Source organism: Phaenicophaeus curvirostris, chromosome 26, assembly GCF_032191515.1.
Source record: "Phaenicophaeus curvirostris isolate KB17595 chromosome 26, BPBGC_Pcur_1.0, whole genome shotgun sequence".
Taxonomy (NCBI): domain Eukaryota; kingdom Metazoa; phylum Chordata; class Aves; order Cuculiformes; family Cuculidae; genus Phaenicophaeus; species Phaenicophaeus curvirostris.
Window position 1 is genome coordinate 4,708,122 of NC_091417.1, and position 22,246 is coordinate 4,730,367.

The window sequence follows — 22,246 nt, forward strand, 5'->3', positions numbered from 1 at the left end:
CGGGTGCCCGGTGCCCAGTGCCAGTGCCCACACTGGGTGCCCGGTGGGGCGCAGGCTGTTCCCGGTGTCCCGTGCCCGGTGCCCCCGCTGGGTGCCCGCTGGGGCGCAGGCGATGCCCGCTGCCCGCTGCTCTCCCCGCACCGCTGCCCGCTCCCCCATCGCGGTCTCCGGTTCCCGGTTCCGCCCCTCCCGGTGACGCACGGCGGCCCCGCCCCGGGCGGCGATTGGCGGCGCTCGGCGGCTCCCGGTGACGCTCCCGGCCCGCCCGGGGCGGCGGTGGCGGCGGGGCCGGTCCCGGTGGCGGCGTCCGGAGCGCGGGCGGGTCCCGTGCCGGTGCCGGTGCCGGCGATGCCGTTCCCGGGGGGGCTGTGGTGGCTGCTCTGCTGCCGCCAGGGCTTCACCCTGCTGCGGCGGGACTACGGCGACGCCGACCGGGAACCGGAGGCCGACGAGGAGGAGGAGGCGGCGTCCTTCGAGCTGCGAGCCCCGGGAGAACAGGTGGGAGCGGGGACCGGCCCCGGGGCTGCGCTCGGCGCGGGGTGCGGGGACCCGGGCGCTGCGGGGGAGCCCCGGGCAGCCGCCGGGGAACCGGAGCGGAGCCGTTGCGGGGCTGGATCGCGGTGCGGGGTCGGTGGGTGCGGGCAGCCCCGGGAGATGCCCTGCCCGGTGCCTGCCCGGTGCCTGCCGGCTCCTCGGGGCACGGGCCGTGGGGCTGGTGGTACCGGATCCAGCTCCATGGGATCTGGCGGAACCGGATTCCAGCTCCACAGGGGCTGGTGGCACCGAATTCCAGCTCCATAGGGGCTGGCAGTACCGGATCCTGCTCCATGGGGCTGGCGGTACCAGATTCCTGTTCTGTGAAGTCTGGCGGTACCAGATTCCCACTCCATGGGGCTGGTGGTACTGGATTCCTGCTCCGTGGGGGCTGGCGGTACCAGATTCCCACTCCGTAGGGGCTGGTGGTACCAAATTCCAGCTCCATGGGGGCTGGTGGTACCGGATTCCCACTCTGTGGGGCTGGTGGTACTTGATCACACTCCATGGGGGCTGACGGTACCGGATTCCCACTCCATGGGGGCTGGTGGTACTGGATTCCGGCTCCATGGGGGCTGGCGTTACTGGATCCCATTCTGTAGGGGCTAGTAGTACTGGATTCCCGTTCTGTGAAGTCTGGTGGTACTGGATTCCAGCTCCATGGGGGCTGGTGGTACAGAATTCCAGCTCCATAGGGGCTGGCAGTACCGAATTCCAGCTCCATAGGGGCTGGCGGTACTGGATCCTGCTCCATAGGGGCTAGCGGTACCGGATCCTACTCCATGGGGGCTGGCGGTACCAGATTCCCACTCCAGGGGGCTGGTGGTACCGGATTCCCACTCCTTGGGGGCTGGCAATATTGGATTCCCACTCCATGGATGGGGCTGGTGGTACCGGATCCCCCTCCATGGGGCTGGCGGTACCAGATTCCCGCACCACAGAGGCTGGTGGTACCAGATTCCCGCACCACAGTCCTGGCGATACCGGATTCCCGCGCTGTGGGGGCAGCCAGCACTGGGTCCCACACCGCGGGGCTGCTGGTATCGTGTCGTGCGCCTTGGGGGCAGCTGGTACTGGCTCCCAAACCCTGGGGCAGCCAGTACCAGCCCCCACACGGGGACCATACGTGCCCTGTGCTGGTGCCGAGGTCAGGGTTGGCCAGGGTGCAGAGGGTCCCCATGGGACAGATTCCTCGGGCTAGGCTCCATGCAGACCTGCCGGAGCAGGCCGCGGCGGTTCCCGGCACGCAGCGCCCCGGGAGCACGTGCCAGGCGTGGGGAGCACGCCTGGATCTCCCCACTCCGGCTGCTTCCTCTGTTTAGGGAAGCGGAGCAACGGAAACCAGCGCTTCCTCCGGCTGGGCTGCATGCGAGACGGCTGATAACAGGGGGTGGCAGGGGTGAACCCCGGCTCCTTGCAGTTCCTCCTGCCCATCGAGCTGCCCCCTGCACCCCAAGCCACAGGGCTGCATCCCTGCCCAGATCATAGAATCATAGAATCACCAGGTTGGAAAAGACCCATCGGATCATCGAGTCCAACCATTCCTATCAAATACTAAACCCTGTCCCTCAGCACCTCGACCACCCGTCCCTTAAACACCTCCAAGAAAAGTGACTCAACCCCCTCCCTGGGCAGCCTGTTCCAGTGCCCAATGACCCTTTCCGTGAAAAATGGAAAAATGGGATGCAGGTGGTGGTGACAGCCCAATCCTGCTGTCTGCAGCCCCTCTCCCTGTGCCCAACACGGGATCTGCAGCACAACCAGGCGACGCGGGGCTAGGGGTGGCCCTGAGTCCCCCTGTGCTGTCCCCTTCTGCAGCAGTGCCAGGGACAGCAGCAGGGTTGGAGCTGGGATCTCCAGGCACTGGTGGCCGTGCCAAGGGCATGGACGCAGCAGGAGCTGTCTTGGAGCAAATTGAATCCCATGGGCTCTGCTGGTTCCAGAAGTTCTGGCTGGCGTGGGTGGCCGTGACACCAACTCCCTGGGGAGCCCTTTGCCGGGACTGAGGAGAGTCCTCGGAAACCCGCAGCGTTAGCCGCCTCTTCCTGGGAGCGTGGGAGCGGCTGCCCTGGCCCTGCCGCTGCGGCTCCTCTCCAGTTTATTTATATCCCTGCGAAGGAGCCGGCCACCACCGCCACCTCCTCCTCCTCCCGCGGGCCACGGCTGAGGAGCTGGGCACTGTCTCCGTGCCCGCAGACTTGTGGGACCACGTGGAGCCCTCTCAAGCAGCGAGATGGCCCCGTTCACGGGCACTGGTGCTGTGTGACAGGTGCCCTTAATGCCATGGGTCAGCGGCGCCTGGCCCCACGGCGCAGCCGTACCTGCAGCGGCTCTGCTCCCTGCCACTATTTTTAGCAGCTGTCTCTTTTTCTTGCTGTTCCATGGCACGCTCCGGCCTGTCGCGCCTCCGGCTGCCCTGCTGGGCTGCAGCTGGTGGGAGCGCCCGCACGTAGAACCATGGAACCATGGAACGGTTTGGGTTGGAAGGGATCTTAAAGCCCATCTAGTTCCACCCTCTGCCATGAGCATGGACATCTCCCACTGGATCCGGTGGCTCCAAGCCCCATCCAACCCGGCTTTGAACGCATCCCAGTATGGGGCAGGGACATCTCCCACTGGATCCGGTGGCTCCAAGCCCCATCCAACCTGGCTTTGAATGCAGCCCAGGATGGGGCAGGGACATCTCCCACTGGATCCGGTGGCTCCAAGCCCCATCCAACCTGGCTTTGAATGCAGCCCAGGATGGGGCAGCCACATCTCCTGGAGCAGCGTCTGCTGGCACTGCCGCGTCCCTGCACTCGGCGTGCCCTGCTGGAGCCGGTGCCTGCCCGTGCCTGGGCCCTGCCTCGTGTCTTGGTGCGTGTGCCGTGGTCACCACGTGAACCGGCACCATCCACGTCCAGTTGTGCCTCCGTCCCACTGCGGGGCCAGGGACATCCCTGCGCCGCGTCCCACCGCCTCGGGCAGGAAGTCAGCGGCCCCATTACAATCGGACTTTGTGCCGTAAGCGTATTACTCAGCACTGACCTTGTGCAATTCTGCACGGTATTCAGCCGGCTGGGTCAGCTGAGGACACGCAGCCAGCACGCCCAGAGGCTGCCCCCGGGGTGCCCCAGCTGCAGTTCTGACTCCTGCTGCAGCCCTGGTGCCACCAGAGATTTCTACCCCATGGTGGCAGGATGCAAGCTGGTCCCTCTGGGCCCAGAGCTAGGGTGGTGACGAGCTGAGCAGTCATCAGGGGACGTTTGAAGGTGCCAGGTGCATGGGGCTGAGATCTTTCCTCCCTCCCCAGGGGCCCCTGGAGGTGAGCCTGAGCCAGCCCACCCGCAGCAGCAGCGGCTCCGAGCGGTGAGTGACCCCTGTGTGGGGCATCGTGTTGCGTCCCTCGCGTGGTGCTGCGGCTGTGGGAGGATGCAGCGGTGCCAACGTGTGCCGTACCCCCCTGGTGCCGTGCTGTGCCAGTCCATGGATTAGAGCTGGGGCTGGCAGAGCGGGACTGCCACGCTCCATCCCCATCCCTTGGGCATCCTCAGGCACGTCTCCATCCTTCTGCTGTGCTGGATGTCTTGGCTGCAGCAAGCTTTGCCAAAGGGGACCGTGGGTGGCTCCTCCTGTGCCAGGAGGCTGGGCTGGGAGGCTTTGCTCTGCCGCGTCCACCGCAGAGGCCGTGCCCCGGGGCCGTGTGTGCCCAGGGAGGCACAGGGTGCTGGGGCACAGGGGCCTGCTTGCTCACCGTCCTTCCAGTGCTGACGCCGCTGCCAACATTCCTTCCTGGTTGTTCATTTTCCGAATTCCTTGGCAGGGCTGCGACTGCAAACAGCTTATTTTTAGCCGGGGTCATCTGCACCCGATGGCTTTGCTGCGTTCCCACCGTGGGGTTGTGGGGTGCCCGGAGCCCCTCAGGACCCAGATCACCCCAATCCCTGGGCTGGTTCCCTGCTCGGGAGCTGCAGGAAGCAGCCGGGGGCACCTGGGCTCAGCCCTGTGTTGTCCCCAGGTCCTTGCTCGTCGCTGAGGAGATGCGCAGCCTCATCGTGGAGAAGGGCCCAGGGCCAGTGGAGGACGATCCCGACGTCCTCATGAAAGGTGGGCACAGCCAGGCTGGGGCACAGGATCTTCTGCCTCCAGAGGAGCTGGATCGTGCCCCATCTGGATCCCATCCCAGAGGGGCAGAGGCACCAAATGAGCAGAACTTACCCAGAGCTAGTGGAGCGGATGGTGCCAGCGGCAGGGGCTGAGCCTGCGGTTTCCTCTTCCCAGGCTGGCTGCAGCGGGAAGTGCGGGGCAGCGTGAAGACCTCCTGGATTCGGCCTCGGAAGTACTGGTTCGTGCTGACGCCCGACTCCCTGGACTATTACAGCAGCAAGGAGAAGGGCGCCCGGCGGCTGGGCTCCCTCGTTCTCACCAGCCTCTGCTCCGTGCTCTGGCCAGACAAGCAGACCTACAAGGAGACAGGTAGGGTGTCCGAGCCCCTTGTGCCCTACTACATCGCTCTCCCAGCCCCGAGAGGACTCCATCACCTTTAGAAGGGGCTGTGCCACGTCCTGGGGCACTGAGGGGCCGTGTGGAGCTGGGATCCTTGGCAGGGGTGGCAATGGTGGGCAGCAGGCGAGCCGTTTGTCCCTCGCAGGCTACTGGAGTGTGAAGGTGTTTGGCAGGAAGCATTGCTACCACCTGTACACGGAACACCTGAACGAGGCCGTGCGCTGGGTGTGTGCCGTGCAGAAGGTCATTAGCAGCAAAGCTCCTGTCCAGACGCCCACCCAGCTGCTCATGCGCGACGTCGAGGTGAGTCTGTGGCACTGGGCTGCCTGTGGTCATTGGTGGGGCTGGGCTGGGCGGTCGAGACCCCACGGTCTCGGGTGCCCGTGCTGGGCACTGCTCGGCTGGGCAGCCCCCTCTGCAGCTGCTGCCATCGCTTCACCGTTCCAGGAGCACTGTGGCAACCCCGAGGTCCTGGAGCAGATCTATCGCTGCAACCCGATCCTGCGCTACACCAGCAGCCCCCTCTATGCTCCCCTCCTGCCCTTCCCCTACGGCAGCCTGGACCAAAGCGGTGAGGGGCTGGCGGGGGGTCTTGTGCTCCTGGCTGGTGGGAGCGAAAGCTGGGAAGGTCTGGGCACTGCATGGGTGGGAAAGTGCTGGGCTGGGCTCTCCCTGGCCCTGGGTGCAGGTGCAGCGCCCAGCTGCTGCTGGGGGGATCCTCGGGAAGCCCACAGGGCTGTTAACCCCTCCTTTTGGGACCCTCACCACAAGAAGGATGTTGAGGCTCTGGAGTGAGTCCAGAGAAGAGCAACGAAGCTGGTGAGGGGGCTGGAGAACAAGAGGAGCGTCTGAAAGAGCTGGGGGTGTTTAGCCTGGAGAAGAGGAGGCTGAGGGGAGACCTCATTGCTCTCTGCAACTCCCTGAGAGGAGGTTGTGGAGAGGAGGGAGCTGGGCTCTTCTCCCAAGGGACAGGGGACAGGACGAGAGGGAATGGCCTCAAGCTCCACCAGGGGAGGTTCAGGCTGGACATTAGGAAAAAAAATTTCACAGAAAGGGCCATTGAGCACTAGCAGAGGCTGCCCAGGGAGGGGGTTGAGTCACCTTCCCTGGAGGGGTTTAAGGGACGGGTGGACGAGGTGCTGAGGGACATGGTTTAGTATTTGATAGGAATGGTTGGACTCAATGATCCGATGGGTCTTTTCCAACCTGGTGATTCTATGATTCTATCCCATAGCCCCTGGCCCCCGCAGCTACACCACGCTGCGCGACGAGGCCGTGAAGCTCTTCAACTCGCTGCAGCAGCTGGAATTGGAGCAGGACCCAGTGCCGCTGATGCAGGGCATCCTGCAGACCTGCCTGGACCTGCCGCCGCTCGTGGACGAGATCTACTGCCAGCTGGTGAAGCAGACCACGGAGCCGCCGGCGCCAGGTGGGCAGGGCGACCTGCACTACTGGCAGCTGCTCACCTGCATGAGCTGCACTTTCCTGCCCTCCCCGCCCGTCCTGCGCTTCCTGCGCTTCCACCTGGACAGGTGAGTGCTGGCAGAGCCCCCGGCTGCGGGCAGGGAGCTCAGCGAGTGCTGGGTCCCTCACAGGGTCGGTGCCACCGTGACCCTCCTGGCATCATCTCCTGCAGGACAGAGAGCCGGTTCCCCACCTCGGAGATGGCCAAGTACGCCTGCTTTATCCGGGAGGCGCTGGGGAAGACGAAGGGGAGGGAGTGCGTGCCCTCCCTGGAGGAGATCCTGGTGCTGATGCGGCGGCAGGAGATGATCTGCACTGTGCACTGCCCGGGAGCGCCCGCCTGCAGCGTGGCCATCAGCTCCCACACCACGGCCGAGGAGGTGAGGGGCAGGATCTGTGCCGGGCAGGGGGCTCAGGACTCTTCAGCACGTGGGGCTGGAGGAATTGGGAGCTCCTGTGGGTTTCTCCCAGCTGAGCCACGGTGGAGAGGGGCTGAGGGCCACCTGCCTTTGCCCACCATGACCTGTCTGTGTCCCTTTGCAGCCCTGAGCGCCGCGGCCAGGGACACGCAGTCACCGTCGGTTGCCTTTGTCTCGCCCCAGGTGGCCCGGGAGCTGGTGTCGCGCCTGGGGCTCTCCCAGAGCCCCAACCTCTTTGCGCTCTACGAGCAGTCGCGGCGGCGGGAGCAGCCGGTGGGCAGCACCACGCTGCTGGCCGACGTCCTCACCAGGTTTGAAAAGTAAATGTCCCGCTCTGCTGCCTACGGGAAGAGGGACTGGGGGGCCATTGGTGGGAGGGGACGGTGTGGGGACACCTCTGTGCCCATGCCCGGTTCTGATGGGGACGGTTCCTTCTGTCGCAGCCTGGCTGGGGAGCAGCAGGAGCAGGACCCGCCGTGCCGGCTCTGCTTCAAGCACTATGGCTTCCTGGACACGGACAACGTCCCACGCGACAGCCTCGAGTTTGCTCTCCTCTTCGAGCAGGTGAGAGCCGTGCCAGAGGGGCTGTGCCATGCTGGGGTGGCTGTGCCTGGGTGGCTGTGCTGTGCCATGCCGAGGCGGCTGTGCCGTGCCATCGTGGCCATGCTGTGCCATGCAAGGGTGACTGTGCCGTGCTGGGCTGGCTGTGCTGTGCTGTGCTTTGCCAGGATGGCTGTGCCATGGCAGCGTGGCCATGCCGTGCCATGCTGTGCTGGGGTGGCTGTGCCTGGATGGCCATGCCGTGCCATGCCAAGGTGGCTGTGCTGTGCCATGCAAGGGTGACTGTGCCATGCTGTGCTGGCTGTGTTGTGCTTTGCCAGGATGGCTGTGCTGTGCCATGCCGAGATGGCTGTGCAGTGCCAGCGTGGTTGTGCTGTGCCATGCTATGCCTGGGTGGCTGTGCCGTGCTGTGCCAGGATGGCTGTATCATGCCGAGGTGGCTGTGCTGGGATGGCTGTGCCATGCTGTGCTTTGCCAGGGTGGCTGTGCAGTGCCAGCGTGGTTGTGCTGTGCCATGCTATGCTGGGGTGGCTGTGCCTGGATGGCCATGCCGTGCCGTGCTGTACCATGCCGAGGTGGCTGTGTTGGGGCTGATTTGGCTGTGCTGTGGCAGCGTGGCTGTGCTGTGCCGTGCTGTGCCATGCAAGGGTGACAGTACCATGCTGGGGTGGCCGTGCTGTGCCATGCTATGCTGGGCTGGCTGTGCCATGCTGTGCCATGCTGGCTCTGCCATGCCATGCTGAGATGGCTGTGCCGAGGCAGCGTGGCTGTGTTGTGCCATGCTATGCTGGGGTGGCTGAGCCTGGGTGGCCATGCCGTGCCGTGCCCTGCCATGCCATAACATGCTGTACCATGCCGAGGTGGTAGTGCTGTGCCAGCGTGGCTATGCTGTGCTGTGCCGGGGTGGCTGTGCTGTGCCATGCAAGGCTGACTGTACCATGCTGGGCTGGCTGTGCCGTGCTTTGCCAGGATGGCTGTGCCATGCCATGCGGGGATGGCCGTGCCGTGTTAGCGTAGCCGTGCTGTGCCATGCTACGCTGGGCTGGCTGTGCCATGCTGTGCCAGGATGGCTATACCATGCCGAGGTGGCTGTGCTGGGATGGCTGTGCTGTGCCATGCAAGGGTGACTGTGCCATGCTGGGCTGGCTGTGCTTGCTTTGCCAGGATGGCTGTGACGTGGCAGCGTGGCTGTGCTGTGCCATGCTATGCCGGGCTGGCTGTGCCGGGCTGGCCATGCCTTGCCGACTCCCCCCACCGTCCTGCAGGCGCACGAGATGGTGCTGCGGGGCTACGTGCCCACGTCGGAGGAGACGCTGCAGACGCTGGCGGCGTTGCGCCTGCAGAGCCTCAACAGCGACTTCTCCACCCACGCTCCCTTCCCGCGCCTGGAGGAACTCTTCCCACCCCACGTGCTGCACGCTCGCCTGCCTCCCCCTCGCCGCCGGCCGCCCTCCAAGTGCCGGGGGGCCCGGCTGCGCGCGGGGCTCTTGGCTGGTGGGCTCTGGGGACAAGCGTTGGCCAAGCAGCGGGCGGAGAGGGACCAGCGCCTGCGAGGCCGCCTGCGCGAGGAGGGGGCCAGCACCGTGGCTGCCATCGTGGAGAAGTGGAAGCTCCTACAGGGCATGGGTCGGCCCGAAGCCATGGCCGCCTACGTGGCTCTGGTGCGGGAGTGGCCCGGCTTCGGTTCCACGCTCTTCGATGTCGACCTGCGTGCGGTGAGGCCCCGGCGGGGCAGGGCCGGTGGGCAGCCCTGGTCCCCAGTAGCCCTGACGCCCCTCTCCCCGCAGAGCCCGGTTGGCGCCGGGCCCCAGCGGCTCTGGCTGGGCATCGGGGCCAAGGCCGTCTCGCTCTACAAGCCAGGAGAGCCCGAGCCCTTGGACACCTTCTGCTACGGCCGCATCTCCTCCTTCGGCGCCTCCGACAGCAGCACCTTCCGCCTCTCCCTGGAGGACCAGGACCTGCTCTTCGAGACCTCCCAGGTACAGCACAACCATCCCTCTGTTGCCGCTTCCTTGCGGTGCTACCAGGTGCCTGGGTTTGATGCCACGTGTCCCCTCTGCCCCGCAGGTGGACGAGATCGCCCAGCTCCTCGGCACGTACCTCGCCTCCGCGGGTGCCCGGCAGCCGCCTCACCCCCCGGAGCCGGCCAGCAGCCCCCCTGCCCCGGCTCCCCCTGTGCCACCGCCGGCGCTCTGCCCTGCAGCCGGGCCCTGGCAGCACCAGCCGCCCACGGGCTCCTTCCCCAGCTAGCCCAGTGGCCAGCGTGGCCACGCAGGGTGCTCTCAAGGGCTGGCACAGGGAGGGCGGCCGGCCCGGCAGTGAGCGCGGGGCTGTGCCGCTCACCAGCTGCTCCCTGGAGCAGAGAAACGGGGGCTTAGAGCTCGCGCTCCCTGCGCCACCGGTGCCTTTCTGGTTTATTTCCTTAATTTATTTTGAGACGCCCGTGCCCACCACGTCTCCAGCACTTTCCCTGGAGGGCAGCGGGGTCCCCCACCCTGCCCCCAGGCCTGTCCCCATCCCCTGCTCCCCTGCACCCCTGGTGCCTTCGCCTCCAGCACTCGCACTGCCTGGCAACCCTGCCCGTCCCCCTCCCTCCGGCTCCTGCTGCCCCGGGGGGCTCTGATGGAGCAGAGGGTGCTGGGCAGCGGTGCTGTGCCATCGTCTGTCCGTCCGCTCAACCCACCCCTCCTGGAAAGCTGCGGGCAGCTTTTGGCTGAGCCACCTCGGGGACCAGTGGCCTCGGAGTGGCCGGGCCCTGCTGCTTTGCGGTGGCCCCGTGGTGCCGGGGTGGCGGCTGGTACGGCCGGGGCTTGGCCCCTCAATGTTGCCTCTGTAAAGTTTGTCGGTTCTGTCTTGGGGAGGAGGGTGGGCTGGTGGGGGGGTTGGCTGGTTGTTTTTCTAAATAAATGCACAAAGGCAAAGCTGAGCCTCCTGTCCTGGAGCAGCAGGAGGCGAGGATGGGCCAGATTCCCCACAGTGGCGGCACAGCATGTTCTTGGTGACAAGGACCGCGAGCCAGGCTGTGCCCTTTGGCATCACCCCAAGAGCGCGGGCAGCGCTCCGGCTCCGTGGCCGGCTCCCCAGCACCCCCTGGCACTGGCTGCCCCGGGAGGGGGGCGAAACTGCCCCGGCAGCAGGTGCCTCTGTGGGGCTGGTGCCAGAGAGGGTGTGGGAGCCGGCACTGCCATAGCAGGTTGGTATTTTTAGCCTTTTGCTCCATGCCACAGGGTCAGAGGAAAAGGCTAATTCTCACCTTGGGCTGCCTGGGCTTGGGCCAGGGCCAGCGCTGCCCCACACCCCTGTCCCTCACAGCTCGGAGGGGGCAGGACTGGAGCTGGTCTGTCCATCTCCATCAAGACTAGCCAGTCCTTCCTGGCGGTGCCACCCCCTGCCACGGACCCAGAGCGGTGAGGGCACCCCAGCCTCTCCTGCAGGGGCCTCCCCGTTGATGCGGGCACCAGGCTGCTCTGCGGGCAGGGCAGTGCCGGCTCCTGTTCCTGGTCAGCTGCGCCAGCAGGTCCTGCCAGTATTTCTGGCTCTGCCACAGCGGTCGCCCAGTGCCGCCCGAGCCCAGACAGAGCACGCCGGCAGCTGGGGCAGGGCGAGCCTCGGGCACCGCCGGGACGTGCAGGTGAGCAGTGGCCCCAGTTCGGTGCTCCTGCCAAACTGGGATGCCAGCACGATGCGGCAGAGTGGCAGGGCAAGGTGAACAGTAGCCCTGGCAGTGTCTGTGGCTTGAGCGACAAAGCTGGTGAGGGGGCTGGAGAACAGGCCTTACGAGGAGCGGCTGAGAGAGCTGGTGGGGGTTAGCCTGGAGAAGAGGAGGCTGAGGGGAGACCTCATTGCTCTCTACAAGGACCTGAAAGGAGGTTGTGGAGAGGAGGGAGCTGGGCTCTTCTCCCAAGGGACAGGGGACAGGACGAGACGGAATGGCCTCAAGCTCCGCCAGGGGAGGTTCAGGCTGGACATTAGGAAAAAGATTTTCATAGAAAGGCTCATTGGGCACTGGCAGAAGCTGCCCAGGGAGGGGGTTGAGTCCCCTTCCCGGAGGGGTTTAAGGGACGGGTGGACGAGGTGCTGAGGGACATGGGTTAGTGATTGATGGGAATGGTTGGACTCGATGATCTGGTGGGTCTTTTCCAACCTGGTGATTCTATGATTCCTTCCTTGCACCAGGAGCTGTAGAGGCAGCGTCAGTGCAGGAACAGCCTTTATTAAAGCAAAATAACCTACAAAAATATAGATACAGCCTGTGCCCCAGGCCTGATCTGGCAAAAGAGGAACAGGGCTCCTGCCCAGGTCAAGGACTAGCCCAGCCACACAGAGCCTTTTGGCCACAGGGGCTGCGTGCACCCACCGCTTTGGGCCAGGCCCCGTTCCAAGCCCCTGGGTTCGCTCTCCTCCCTCCTCCGAGCGAGCGTTGCTCCCACGGGCGGAGGTTCCCTAGCAGCACAGTGCGGAGCTGCCCAGTCCCACCTTGGGCCAGGGCAGGTGGTGGAGCGGAGGCTGTTCCCCCGCCAAGGGTCTTCAGGGCCAGTGCTGCTCCCTGCAGAGCCGCTTCTGCTGAGGAGCGCAGCGTGTGTGTGTGCGGCCGGGGCGAGGACCGCCCCGCAGCCGGGCAGCGCTGAGGGGTGCTAAACGTGGGCACGGCAGGGACAATAACCCCTGCCAGCGTGCGTGGAGGCAGCCGTGGGACCCTCCTGTCCGTGGGCAGGGTGCTCACTGCTCCTGCGTGCCCCAGGAGATGTAGTCAGGGCGCGTGGCCGCGTGGTACTCGTCGATCAGCTGCTGCACGATCTCCCGGGAGTTGTCCAGCTCATCAAAGTTGTCCTTGAAGATGTCCTCCTTGCGGAACTGCTCCAGGAAAGCCTCCCGCTTGCGCAGTTTGTCATACTGCCGGCACGTCCGCTCAAACAGCTGGAGAGCAGGGCAGTGGTCAGAGCTCCCTAGGGATCCCGTGGGACGGGAAGGTCCCAGCTGCCTCAGGCTGCTGCCTGGGAGGAGGCAGGCAGGGCAGGAGCTGCTACCCTGCACCCAGCCAGCACTCAGGATCAGCTCACACTTCTGAAGCTGCCTTCAGAGGAGCAGCTGAGAGAGCTGGGGGTGTTTAGCCTGGAGGAGGCTGAGGGGAGACCTCATTGCTCTCTGCAACTCCCTGAGAGGAGGTTGTGAAGAGGAGGGAGCTGGGCTTTTCTCCCAAGTGACAGGGGACAGGACGAGAGGGAATGGCCTCAAGCTCCGCCAGGGGAGGTTTAGGCTGGACATCAGGGAAAAGATTTTCATAGAAAGGCTCATTGGGCACTGGCAGAGGCTGCGCAGGGAGGGGGTTGAGTCCCCTTCCCTGGAGGGGTTTAAGGGACGGATGGACGAGGTGCTGAGGGACATGGTTTAGTATTTGATAGGAATGGTTGGACTCAATGATCCAATGGGTCTTTTCCAACCTGGTGATTGTATTCTATGATTCTATTCTATTCTATGATTCTTTGGTCAGAGAGAGGGAATCCTGCAGCCAGCTCCAGGGAGAACGGCACCAGGGGTGCGGAAGGACTGCTTGGACCCCAGGCCTGAGCCCTGCTGCGCCCCAGCTGGGAGCTGCCCACCCTCCCCTCATCTGCAGGCCCTGCCCTGGCTTTGTGAAAACCCTGGAGGTGTTTGTGAGTGGAAGGACGCCAGGAACTCACCGAGGAGATGTTGGTGTGGTTGGCCATCATGAGGCCACTGACGCGGTGTGCGGACGGCAGGTAGGGAGACTTGCGGGACAAAGCCACCTGGATGCTGGCAGGACCCCAGGGGATGAAGTTGGCCAGTTTCCTCTCCCGGATCCGCTGCAGACTCTTGTGAACCTGGTGGGATGAGAGCAGCAAGGGGCAGCAGGGCGAAGGGCAAAGCAGCCTGGTTCCAGCAGAGCATGGAGCTGCTCCTCAGGAAGGTGGAGTTCAGCAAACAGCAGGCAGGGAGGTTCCTCATGGTCTTTCCATGAGGCCAGGGCCACTCCAGGAGCAACTTGGAGACAGTATTCCAGCACTGCTCAGCCTCACCCCAGCATCCCCGTGCAGAAAGACACAACCGTGGCCTTCCTTGGCGGGCTGTGCTGTTTCCATCAGCACCAGGAACTCACCTGCGTGGGATCCACCTCCCCCTGGATGATGTTGAGGATGGCGATGTAGCAGTGGTTGGTCTGCCTGTCTCGCCCCGTGGACACCATCACGTTTTTAGGCTGCAGCAACCTTCTCATCACATCCAGGACTGTGGTTTTCCTCACACTGGCCACCTGCAAACGGCAGCAGGGATCAGCAGGAGCGGGAACGCTGTTCCCTTTCCTCCCGCTGCCCTGCACACACACGCACACAGGACTGGAGGGCAGCTGGATGGAGAAGCCCTCGTCCCAGGGATGAAGCCACATGCAAAATCGCATGCAGGACAGGGAAATCCCAAAGTCACACAGCAGGCACAGCCAGGCTGAGAGAATTGCTGGAGGCTCCAAGACAAGGGCACTGAGCTGCACCCCCCAGCACCATAGCAGGGGCTGAGACGAAACGCAGCTGAGACCAGAGTGACAGGGACACATTTCGTGTCGCTGCCAAACTTGTCCTGTTCTTCTGCCAAGGCGAAGGGCAGAGATGGAGGACAGAAGAAGGATCATTCCCCACAGCAGCCCCTTCCCACCTCACCCTGCACCCAGCCAGCTCAGACACTGTGGTCCCCAAGGCTGGCACGGGAGTGCCCGTGGCAAGGGGAGCTCAGGGCATGGCAGCCTCGCTCCAGGCACTGGCTGAGCCCTCCCCGCACTCCTCCGAGGAGGACAGATCACACACTCGATACCCTTTTCAGAGCCAGCAGTTTTTCAGATTTGCTTCTCTGAGTAACATCCTGAGGAAATGCACACAACGAGAGGAGAACAGCAGCTGTGAGCTCCCAGCCGAACCGAGAGGCAGCCAGCGCAGGTGAGCACCTCTCAAATCAGCTGCCCTGCTCGCACCGGGGGGGCTGAGGGGACACATGCCAGCAGGACTGAACAATGCAGCCAAGGGTGGCAATCCCCTCGAAGAATATGGACAAAGCCCTCAGAAGTACCTGGCGCTTGGAGCCCACCACTCTTGGCATGACAATGATCAACAGCTCAGTGCTGTGTCCAGCCCTGTTCAATGTCTTTATCAATGACCTGGATGAAGGCATCGAGTGCACCCTTAGCAAGTTTGCGGATGAGACTAAGCTGGGTGGAAGCGTGGATCTGCTGGAGGGTCAGGAGGCTCCAAAGGGATCTGAACAGGCTGGACCGCTGGGCTGAGACCAATGGCATGAGGTTTAACAAGGCCAGACACTGGGTCCTGCACTTGGGGCACAACAACCTTATGCGGCTACAGACTAGGAGAAGTCTGGCTGGAAACTGCCTGGAGGAGAAGGACCTGGGGGTGTTGGTTGACAGTGACTGACCATGAGGCAGCAGGGGCCCAGGTGGCCAAGAAGGCCAATGGCATCTTGGCTTGGATCAGACACGGCATGGCCAGCAGGGCCAGGGAGGTTCTTCTCCCTCTGGACTCGGCACTGGGGAGACCGCTTCTCGAATCCTGGGGTCAGTTCTGGGCCCCTCACCACAAGAAGGATGTTGAGGCTCTGGAGCAAGTCCAGGGAAGAGCAATGAAGCTGGTGAAGGGGCTGGAGAACAGGCCTTATGAGGAACAGCTGAGAGAGCTGGGGGTGTTTAGCCTGGAGAAGAGGAGGCTGAGGGGAGACCTTATTGGTCCCTGGCAGAGGCTGCCCAGGGAGGGGGTTGAGTCACCTTCCCTGGAGGTGTTTAAGGGACGAGTGGAAGAGGCGCTGAGGGACATGGTTTAGTATTTGATTGGAATGGTTGGACTTGATGATCCAGTGGGTCTTTTCCAACCTGGTGATTCTATGATTCTATGAAACTTTGCTGGGTTCGCTCTATCATTTCTTTTTGCCAGACCAGACACTGTCGACTCTCCCAGAGCTGCCACAGCCACCCTGATGTGTGCAGCAGGAAGACCAGCACAAGCACAACTGCCTGCTCATGTCTGATTCATATTACATGTGGCTGTCACGTGGTGTGGGTGCGTGGGTTCAGGATTTGGAACAGTCAGTTCCAGCTCACACCAAGAACATGGGACCGATGGATGTTACGAGGAGAGGGTGGCAGCTCCTCCTGCCCCTGGGGAAGGGGAGGGATGCCTGGTGGCTCTGCCTTACCGACTGGTCGGTGGTGAGCGGCGTGTAGCCCGTCATGAGGAAATGCAGCCGCGGGGTTGGGATCAGGGAGGCGATCAATCCAATGAGGTCGTTGTTCATGTAGCCGGGATACCTGAGCGTGGTGGTGCTGGCAGACATGATGGTGGAGACCTGGGGGAGAGGATGGGGTCAGTGTCCACCTCACCGTGTGGCCCCAGAGCATGGGCAAAACCTGCTCCATGCAGACGTGCCGGGGGGAAGCTGGGGTGCCCATGGAGGCCACCCCAGCAAGGGCAGGGGACCCTTATTCCTAGCTTCATGGTGCCCACCAGCTAGCCCTGCCCCCAGAGCAGGCTCAAATCAAATTGAGAAGGCGGGGAATCCCCAGGTTGGCTTTTCCAGAGAGAAGAGCCCTTCTCACCAGCTGGTTAATCTGAGAGAACGATGGGTTCTGAATGTGGAGCCGGTCTGTCGCGATCCGATTCAAGGCCGTGTTGTCCAGAACCACCTGCAAGAGAAAATCCAACTTTGTGAAAAGCCTTGGAAGCAGCCTGAGGAAGGGCAGCCCCACCAACACGTCCGAGGGCCCTGGATCACCCAGCATGGGCCCTGAGCGCCGCAGCCTGGCAGAGCCCTCTGCGGCAGGTGGCAGACACTTGAAACCGCAAGCTGACTCATCTCTGGAGCGTAACCGACACTGTCAATGGAAGCTCTTTCCTCTCGTCTTGGCTGAGCTCCCCGGTGCTCTCCCAAAGAGCACTGCCTCTGGGCCACCCCCTCACAGCAACCTGCAGCCCTCGTGCCCTGCCACGTGTGGAGATAAGCTGGGAAGGACAAGCAGGGCCTCAGTTAGGACCTGATCGCAGGCCACGGTGCAGGCTGAAGATGCTGCTGGGGCTTAGAATCACCAGGTTGGAAAAGACCCACCGGATCATCGAGCCCAACCATTCCCATCAATCACTAAACCATGTCCCTCAGTGCCTTGTTCACCCGTCCCTTAAACCCCTCCAGGGAAGGGGACTCAACCCCCTCCCTGGGCAGCCTCTGCCAGGGACCAATGACCCTTTCTGTGAAAAATTTTTTCCTAATGTCCAGCCTGAACCTCCCCTGGTGGAGCTTGAGGCCATTTCCTCTCGTCCTGTCGCCTGTCACTTGGGAGAAGAGCCCAGCTCCCTCCTCTCCACAACCTCCTTTCAGGTAGTTGGAGAGAGCAATGAGGCTTGTGGGTGCTGAAAGCGATGCTGGACTCCAGTTCAAGAGGAATGCACAGCTACAAAGAGGAAGCACAGCCAATCCTTGCTGCCACGGGAAGAATCTGCTGGATCCCAGAGGCAGACATGCCGAGGCGCAGAGACCTTGTTCCTGGAGCTACCACATCTACTTGGTCCTCTGGACGAGGTGCATTTGCTGAACCAAGCCCCTTGCTGAACTTGCTGTGCTTCTGAGCAGCTGCGGACAGACAGAGCTGCCACGCAAGAGGCGGCTGCGCTGCCAGCCTGACCCGCAGCGGGACTCTTACCACGCAGTCAGCGTTCTGAGTCAGCCTCTTCAGTGTCAGCAGAGAGTTGTACGGCTGCACTACAACATCGCTCATCTCATCCTGGTTTGGGAAAACTGAGTAGGTCTCCACCAGCTTCTTGGGATACCTGGTGAGAAAGCACAGCCACCTGAAGGGTTAACAGCACTGAGCAAGCACTCTCTCTCCTCCCACAAGCTCCCTTTACAGTCTCCAGGGCTCAGGACAGCAATGAGTCACCAGCACTGCTCACCAGAGTTGGCTCCCAGGGAAGAAGAGGATTTGTCCCAGCAGTGCCTACCCTAGCAGCACAGGAGTGGGGCTGCCAGACAAAGCTACAGGCGAGGCTGAGCCCTGCAGGCTGATTAAGCAGCTGCTAACAAGCGTTTTCAAGAGGCTGCAAGCTGAAACAGGCAGGGGTGGCCGCGCAGAGCCCACAGCTAGAGCCTCCCACCTTCCCTGCAGACAGAAGGCAGCTGCCTGATAAGAATGGCTGAGGGAAGGCAGGGTTTGGACAGCACCGAGTCCGGTTTTGGAGCCTCTGAAGTCCCCAGGGGTATGAGGAGCCGTCCCTTCCCCGGGCAGCGCACCAGGGATTGCACAAGACAGTGTTTGGGTGGGGGCGGTGGCTCTGCGTCAGCGCTTGCCAGCTCCCCGCTCTGGCAGGGTGCCCGGGCCGGGCAAGACTCCACGGGAGGGAAGGGGCTGAAGCTGAATGCTTACCTGTCATTCAGTCGCTCCAGGAGGTAGGAACCCAGCCCGGAGCCCGTTCCACCAGCAATGGAATGGCAAAGCACAAACCCCTGGAAGGAAGCAGAACACCGTTAGTCCAAGGTCCAGCTCGGCTCCAGAGCCAGCAAAGCCCCACCAGCTAAGCCAAGAACTCCCCACCATGACAACTAAGAGCACAGAACTGACGTCTGCAGACAAAGCAGAGAGGAGCCCTGGCTCCTCCAGACCGCAGCAGCAGCCACGTGCTCATCGGGCCACTCTGGCCAGCGTGGGTGGAATCCATGTCTCTGCAAACACCACAAAGTTCAACTGCAGCTCAGGAGCCTCTTGTATTCCTCCTACCCCAGAAGAGACTTCAAAAGAGTTCCAACATCATCTTCAGGGTCCAGTTGGTCGCACAGAACAGAGATACATATTCTCAGCCCTGTCCCTAGCCCCTTCCACATGCCATTCTCCTCCTTCTAGAGTGCCAAGCTCCCTCCACCCAACTCCAGGGCAGCTCCCAGTGGCTGCAGGCCCCACAGTGGGAGCAGGGATCTTCTGCCAACTTATTTCACAAAGCCATTTCCCTTTCCCTGTTGCCATGTGACAGCCCGACACAAACACTAGGGAGCCCTGTCCATCTGTGCACAGGAAACAGGTTTGCGGGGATGTAAACCGCATGGCTCGCGGCCAAGGTCCTGCCAGAGGCACGCAGCAAAGCAGCGGAAGAGCTGTCGGTACTCCCAGTGCTCCTTTAACTGCAGCTGCCTGCACTCATTCCGTGGACATCGAAGAACTTGGCAACTTTGGATCTAAACAGCTTCCTGCTGGCAGCCTGCAGCTCCCACTGCAGGGAGCAGGAGGTTCCCTGCTCCAGTGCTGCCCTACCTGCTTGTGAAGATCTGCATTGGGGGATGAGCAGTGTGCATCCTGCTTCAGCTGGAGCAGGGAAAGAGCCGTGGGAGGGAGGTGGAACAGGGAAAGGAAAAAGCACTATAATGCCTGGAACTCTTCCCGTGGGCTGTATCCTGTGGGAAGTGCCTGATGCAAGCAGCGTTTGGGGCAGAGAAGTGTCCACAGAATCACTAGGTTGGAAAAGACCCACTGGATCATCGAGTCCAACCATTCCTATCAAACACTAAACCATGTCCCTCAGCACCTTGTCCACCCGTCCCTTAAACCCCTCCAGGGAAGGTGACTCAACCCCCTCCCTGGGCAGCCTCTGCCACTGCCCAATGACCCCTTCTGTGAAAATTTTTTTCCTGATGTCAAGCCTAAACCTCCCCTGGCGGAGCTTGAGGCCATTCCCTCTCGTCCTTCCATTGAGAGACACGGCTTCTAGGGAAGCCTGGCAGATGCAGTAGAGATGGGAAAGGCCTCCTTTCCCTTGTGCCTCTCCCTGCGTGTTCTCTGCGTGGCACTCAGGAGCAGGCGAGGAGGTCTGTGTACACCAAACGGCTGAGCTTGACCTTATAAAACAGCAGCTGGGCTCTGAAAACACTGAGCAGGGCAACCGGACCCAAATCTCCTGGTTTACTTACTTCCAAACTGTCGCTCCCATCAGCCTCTCTGTCTATTATATCAAAAATATCTTCGTGGATTTTTTCTCCCTGCAAGAGATCAGACCAGGATTTGTTCCTTTCCCACAGGAAACGGGGAAGAGCTGCCCCAGCCTGGTGTGAAGCCAAGGCCGATTGGCTCAGGGTGTCACAGTGTCAGGCAAAACTCCCTGCCAAATGGTGAGGTATTTATTCGTAGAATCATAGAACTGTTTGGATTGGAAGAGACCTTAAAGCCCATCCAGTTCTACCCCCTGCCATGGGCAGGGACACTTCCCACTGGATCAGGGGCTCCAAGCCCCATCCAACCTGGCCTTGAACCCCTCCAGGGATGGGGCAGCCACCACTGCTCTGGGCAGCATGGGCCAGGCCCTCCCTACCCTCAGAGCCTCACATCCAACGAGGCGACTGATGTTTGCACACAGCAGAGCCGTTACCTGTGAGAAGCCACTGGCCCAGTTGTTCCCTGCTCCCCCTCCGTGCTCCGACAGGTAGATGTTTTCTGGGTTGTAGAGGTTGGCATAAGGGGAGTTCAGGATGGAGTGGATGACGCGGGGCTCCAGATCCAGCAGCACGGCTCGCGGGATGTAGTGCTCATCGTCTGCCTTTAACAAGGAGCAGTAAGATCACGACACAGTCATGGCTCAGAGCTGCTTCTTACTACAAGAGATACTGCTGGTACACGTGCCACCCCCGGGGCCGCAGGAGAGGACGGCGCAGCCAGTGTGGGCAGGGACGAAGGGCAAGGGAATTTCGTTATCTATGGCCTGTCCGTAACACAGCAACTTTATGCGCCCCTAGGACGTATCCTGAATGTTGGGCAGGTGGAGGTGGGCAGCTCTGGTTACGTCAGGCGCTATCTATGGCAGCCGCAGCCTCGTGTTTCTGCCTCCACAACACATCCACTTCCAGAATTAGAAGCAGAGGCAAGAACCCTGGCAGCGTGCTACCTAGGAGTGCTTGGATGAGGCTGCCACTCAAACAAGCCTGGGGCCAGTGTTAGCTCCCATGTCCCCAAACAGGAGGTGGCCAAAAAGAGCTGAAGCATTCCCAGACAGTCCTGCCATCCTTCATCCCAGCATGGAGCATCCCAAGGACGAGGGCAGGCACCCCCTGCTCGATGCCTCAGAGCAGCCTGGGGCAGCGCCTGGCAGTACCTGGTAGAAGAAGACATCCTTGCGGTCAGTGCCCTCGGTAGCGAACTCCTCCACGATGCCCTCGGGGCTGATGCCGTGCTCTGCGCAGAGCTGCTTCCAGAACTCGAACCCGACTGTGGGGGAAACGGTCAGTGGGGCTGGGGCTGGGTCCAGGGCCAGGCAGGGCTGGTCCAGTCCCAGTCCCCCATACTGGGGCCACGACCGAGCCTGGAACACCCCGTGTCCAGCAGCCCCAGCCCCATCTCAACCAGGTCCCAGGCCCTCTCATTCAGACCACGCCCCCTCAATCAAGCCCCACACACACTCAATCAGACCCCACTCCCTCTCAACAGACACTGCCCCCTCTCATTCAGGCCACATCCCCTCAGTCAGCCCCTTCCTCTCTCGGTCAGCCCAGCCCATTCACAATCAGAGCCACCCCATTCAAACAGACCCGACCCATTCACAACCAAGTGCCACCCTCTCACAGACCCCCGCCCATTCATAACCAAACCCCACCCACTCATAACCAAACCCTGCCCATTCACAACCAAGCACTGCCCATTCATAAACAGACCCTGCCCATTCACAATTAGACCCCGCCTATTCTTAACCAAGCACCGCCCATTCATAAACAAGCCCCTCCCATTCATAGACCCCGCCCATTCATAACCAAACACTACTTGCCCATTCAGAGCCCACTCAACAATTAACAACCAGACCCCGCCCACTCACAAACAAGCCCTGCCCATTCACAGATCCCGCCCATTCATAAACAATCCCTGCCCATTTATAACCAAACACTGCCCGTTCATGAACAAACCCGCCCATTCATAATCAGTCCCCGCCCATTATTAAGCACCGCCCATTACAAACAGATCCCGCCTATTCTTAACCAAGCACCGCCCATTTACAAACCCCACCCATTCACAGACAGATCCTGCCCATTCACAACCAAGCACTGCCCATTCATAAACAGACCCCGCCCATTCATAAACAAACCCCGCCCATTCACAATCAGATCCCACCCATTCATAATCAGACCCCGCCCATTCATAAACAAACCCCGCCCATTCATAATTAGATCCTGCCCATTCATAAACAAACCCCGCCCATTCACAACCAAGCACCGCCCATTCATAAGACCCTCCCATTCATAAACAAACCCCGCCCATTCACAATCAGATCCCACCCATTCATAATCAGACCCCTCCCATTCATAAACAAACCCCTCCCATTCACAATCAGACCCCTCCCATTCATAAACAACCCCCTCCCATTCATAAACAAACCCCTCCCATTCAATCAAACCCCGCCCATTCACACGCAATCACCGCCCATTCATAATCAGACCCCCCCCATTCATAAACAACCCCCTCCCATTCACAAACAGCCCCGCCCCCTAGCCGCCCCCTCTCCCCGGCGCTCACTCTGGTTGCCGCACTGGCCCAGCTGCAGGGTGATGATCTCCCTGGGCATGGCTCTCCGGGCCCTGTTCCCGTTCCCGTTCCCGCTCCGCCCGGCTCCGCCGCTCCCGCCCCGGCTCTACGGGCCCCGCTCCTGCGCGCCGAGCGCTTCCGGCCCCGCCCCCCGCCCTTCGCGCATGCGCCGACATGGCGGCTCCCGCCCGCTTCCCGCGCTTCGAGCCGGCCGGGGCGGCGCCATGTTGGC

The 22,246-nt window shown here is 62.1% G+C and overlaps 2 protein-coding genes across 5 annotated transcripts; one reads left to right on the forward strand and one right to left on the reverse strand.

The window, feature by feature from the left end:
• Positions 1-283: 283 nt before the first annotated feature.
• PLEKHH3 (pleckstrin homology, MyTH4 and FERM domain containing H3) lies at positions 284-9,830 on the forward strand. Of its 4 annotated transcripts, none has more exons than XM_069876898.1 (13): positions 285-498; positions 3,827-3,882; positions 4,532-4,620; positions 4,795-4,989; positions 5,165-5,322; positions 5,467-5,590; positions 6,254-6,551; positions 6,656-6,863; positions 7,086-7,222; positions 7,346-7,466; positions 8,729-9,178; positions 9,320-9,442; positions 9,531-9,830. In XM_069876898.1, exons 1-13 carry the CDS (start codon positions 349-351, stop codon positions 9,711-9,713), a joined length of 2,292 nt encoding a protein of 763 aa, XP_069732999.1. In that variant the 5' UTR covers positions 285-348; the 3' UTR covers positions 9,714-9,830. The 4 variants fall into 4 exon arrangements, with proteins under 4 accessions (XP_069732997.1, XP_069732999.1, XP_069732996.1 ...); XM_069876897.1 differs by having other exon boundaries at positions 286-498; positions 9,251-9,442; XM_069876896.1 differs by having other exon boundaries at positions 284-498; positions 7,086-7,213; positions 8,729-9,442.
• Positions 9,831-11,656: 1,826 nt separating this feature from the next.
• On the reverse strand, positions 11,657-22,106 carry TUBG1 (tubulin gamma 1). The gene is made up of 11 exons (XM_069876909.1): positions 22,006-22,106; positions 20,597-20,709; positions 19,877-20,044; positions 19,422-19,490; positions 17,890-17,969; positions 17,170-17,296; positions 16,072-16,158; positions 15,672-15,821; positions 13,582-13,734; positions 13,145-13,306; positions 11,657-12,380 (listed from the first exon to the last, which is right to left on the reverse strand). Exons 1-11 carry the CDS (start codon positions 22,052-22,054, stop codon positions 12,183-12,185), a joined length of 1,356 nt encoding a protein of 451 aa, XP_069733010.1. The 5' UTR covers positions 22,055-22,106; the 3' UTR covers positions 11,657-12,182.
• Positions 22,107-22,246: the final 140 nt, after the last annotated feature.

What these genes read in the sequence shown, in the direction of transcription:
- PLEKHH3 (XM_069876895.1), top strand. Translation starts at nt 349, where the DNA reads ATGCCGTTCCCGGGGGGGCTGTGGTGGCTGCTCTGCTGCCGCCAGGGC. An exon ending in CTGCGCTTCCACCTGGACAG is followed by an intron (nt 6,552 to 6,655) that starts GTGAGTGCTGGC and finishes CATCTCCTGCAG; the next exon opens with GACAGAGAGCCGGTTCCCCA. An exon ending in CCCACACCACGGCCGAGGAG is followed by an intron (nt 6,864 to 7,085) that starts GTGAGGGGCAGG and finishes GTCTCGCCCCAG; the next exon opens with GTGGCCCGGGAGCTGGTGTC.
- TUBG1 (XM_069876909.1), bottom strand. Translation starts at nt 22,054, where the DNA reads ATGCCCAGGGAGATCATCACCCTGCAGCTGGGCCAGTGCGGCAACCAG. An exon ending in CGCTCACCACCGACCAGTCG is followed by an intron (nt 13,735 to 15,671) that starts GTAAGGCAGAGC and finishes TGCCGTTTGCAG; the next exon opens with GTGGCCAGTGTGAGGAAAAC. An exon ending in GGGAGGTGGATCCCACGCAG is followed by an intron (nt 13,307 to 13,581) that starts GTGAGTTCCTGG and finishes TCATCCCACCAG; the next exon opens with GTTCACAAGAGTCTGCAGCG.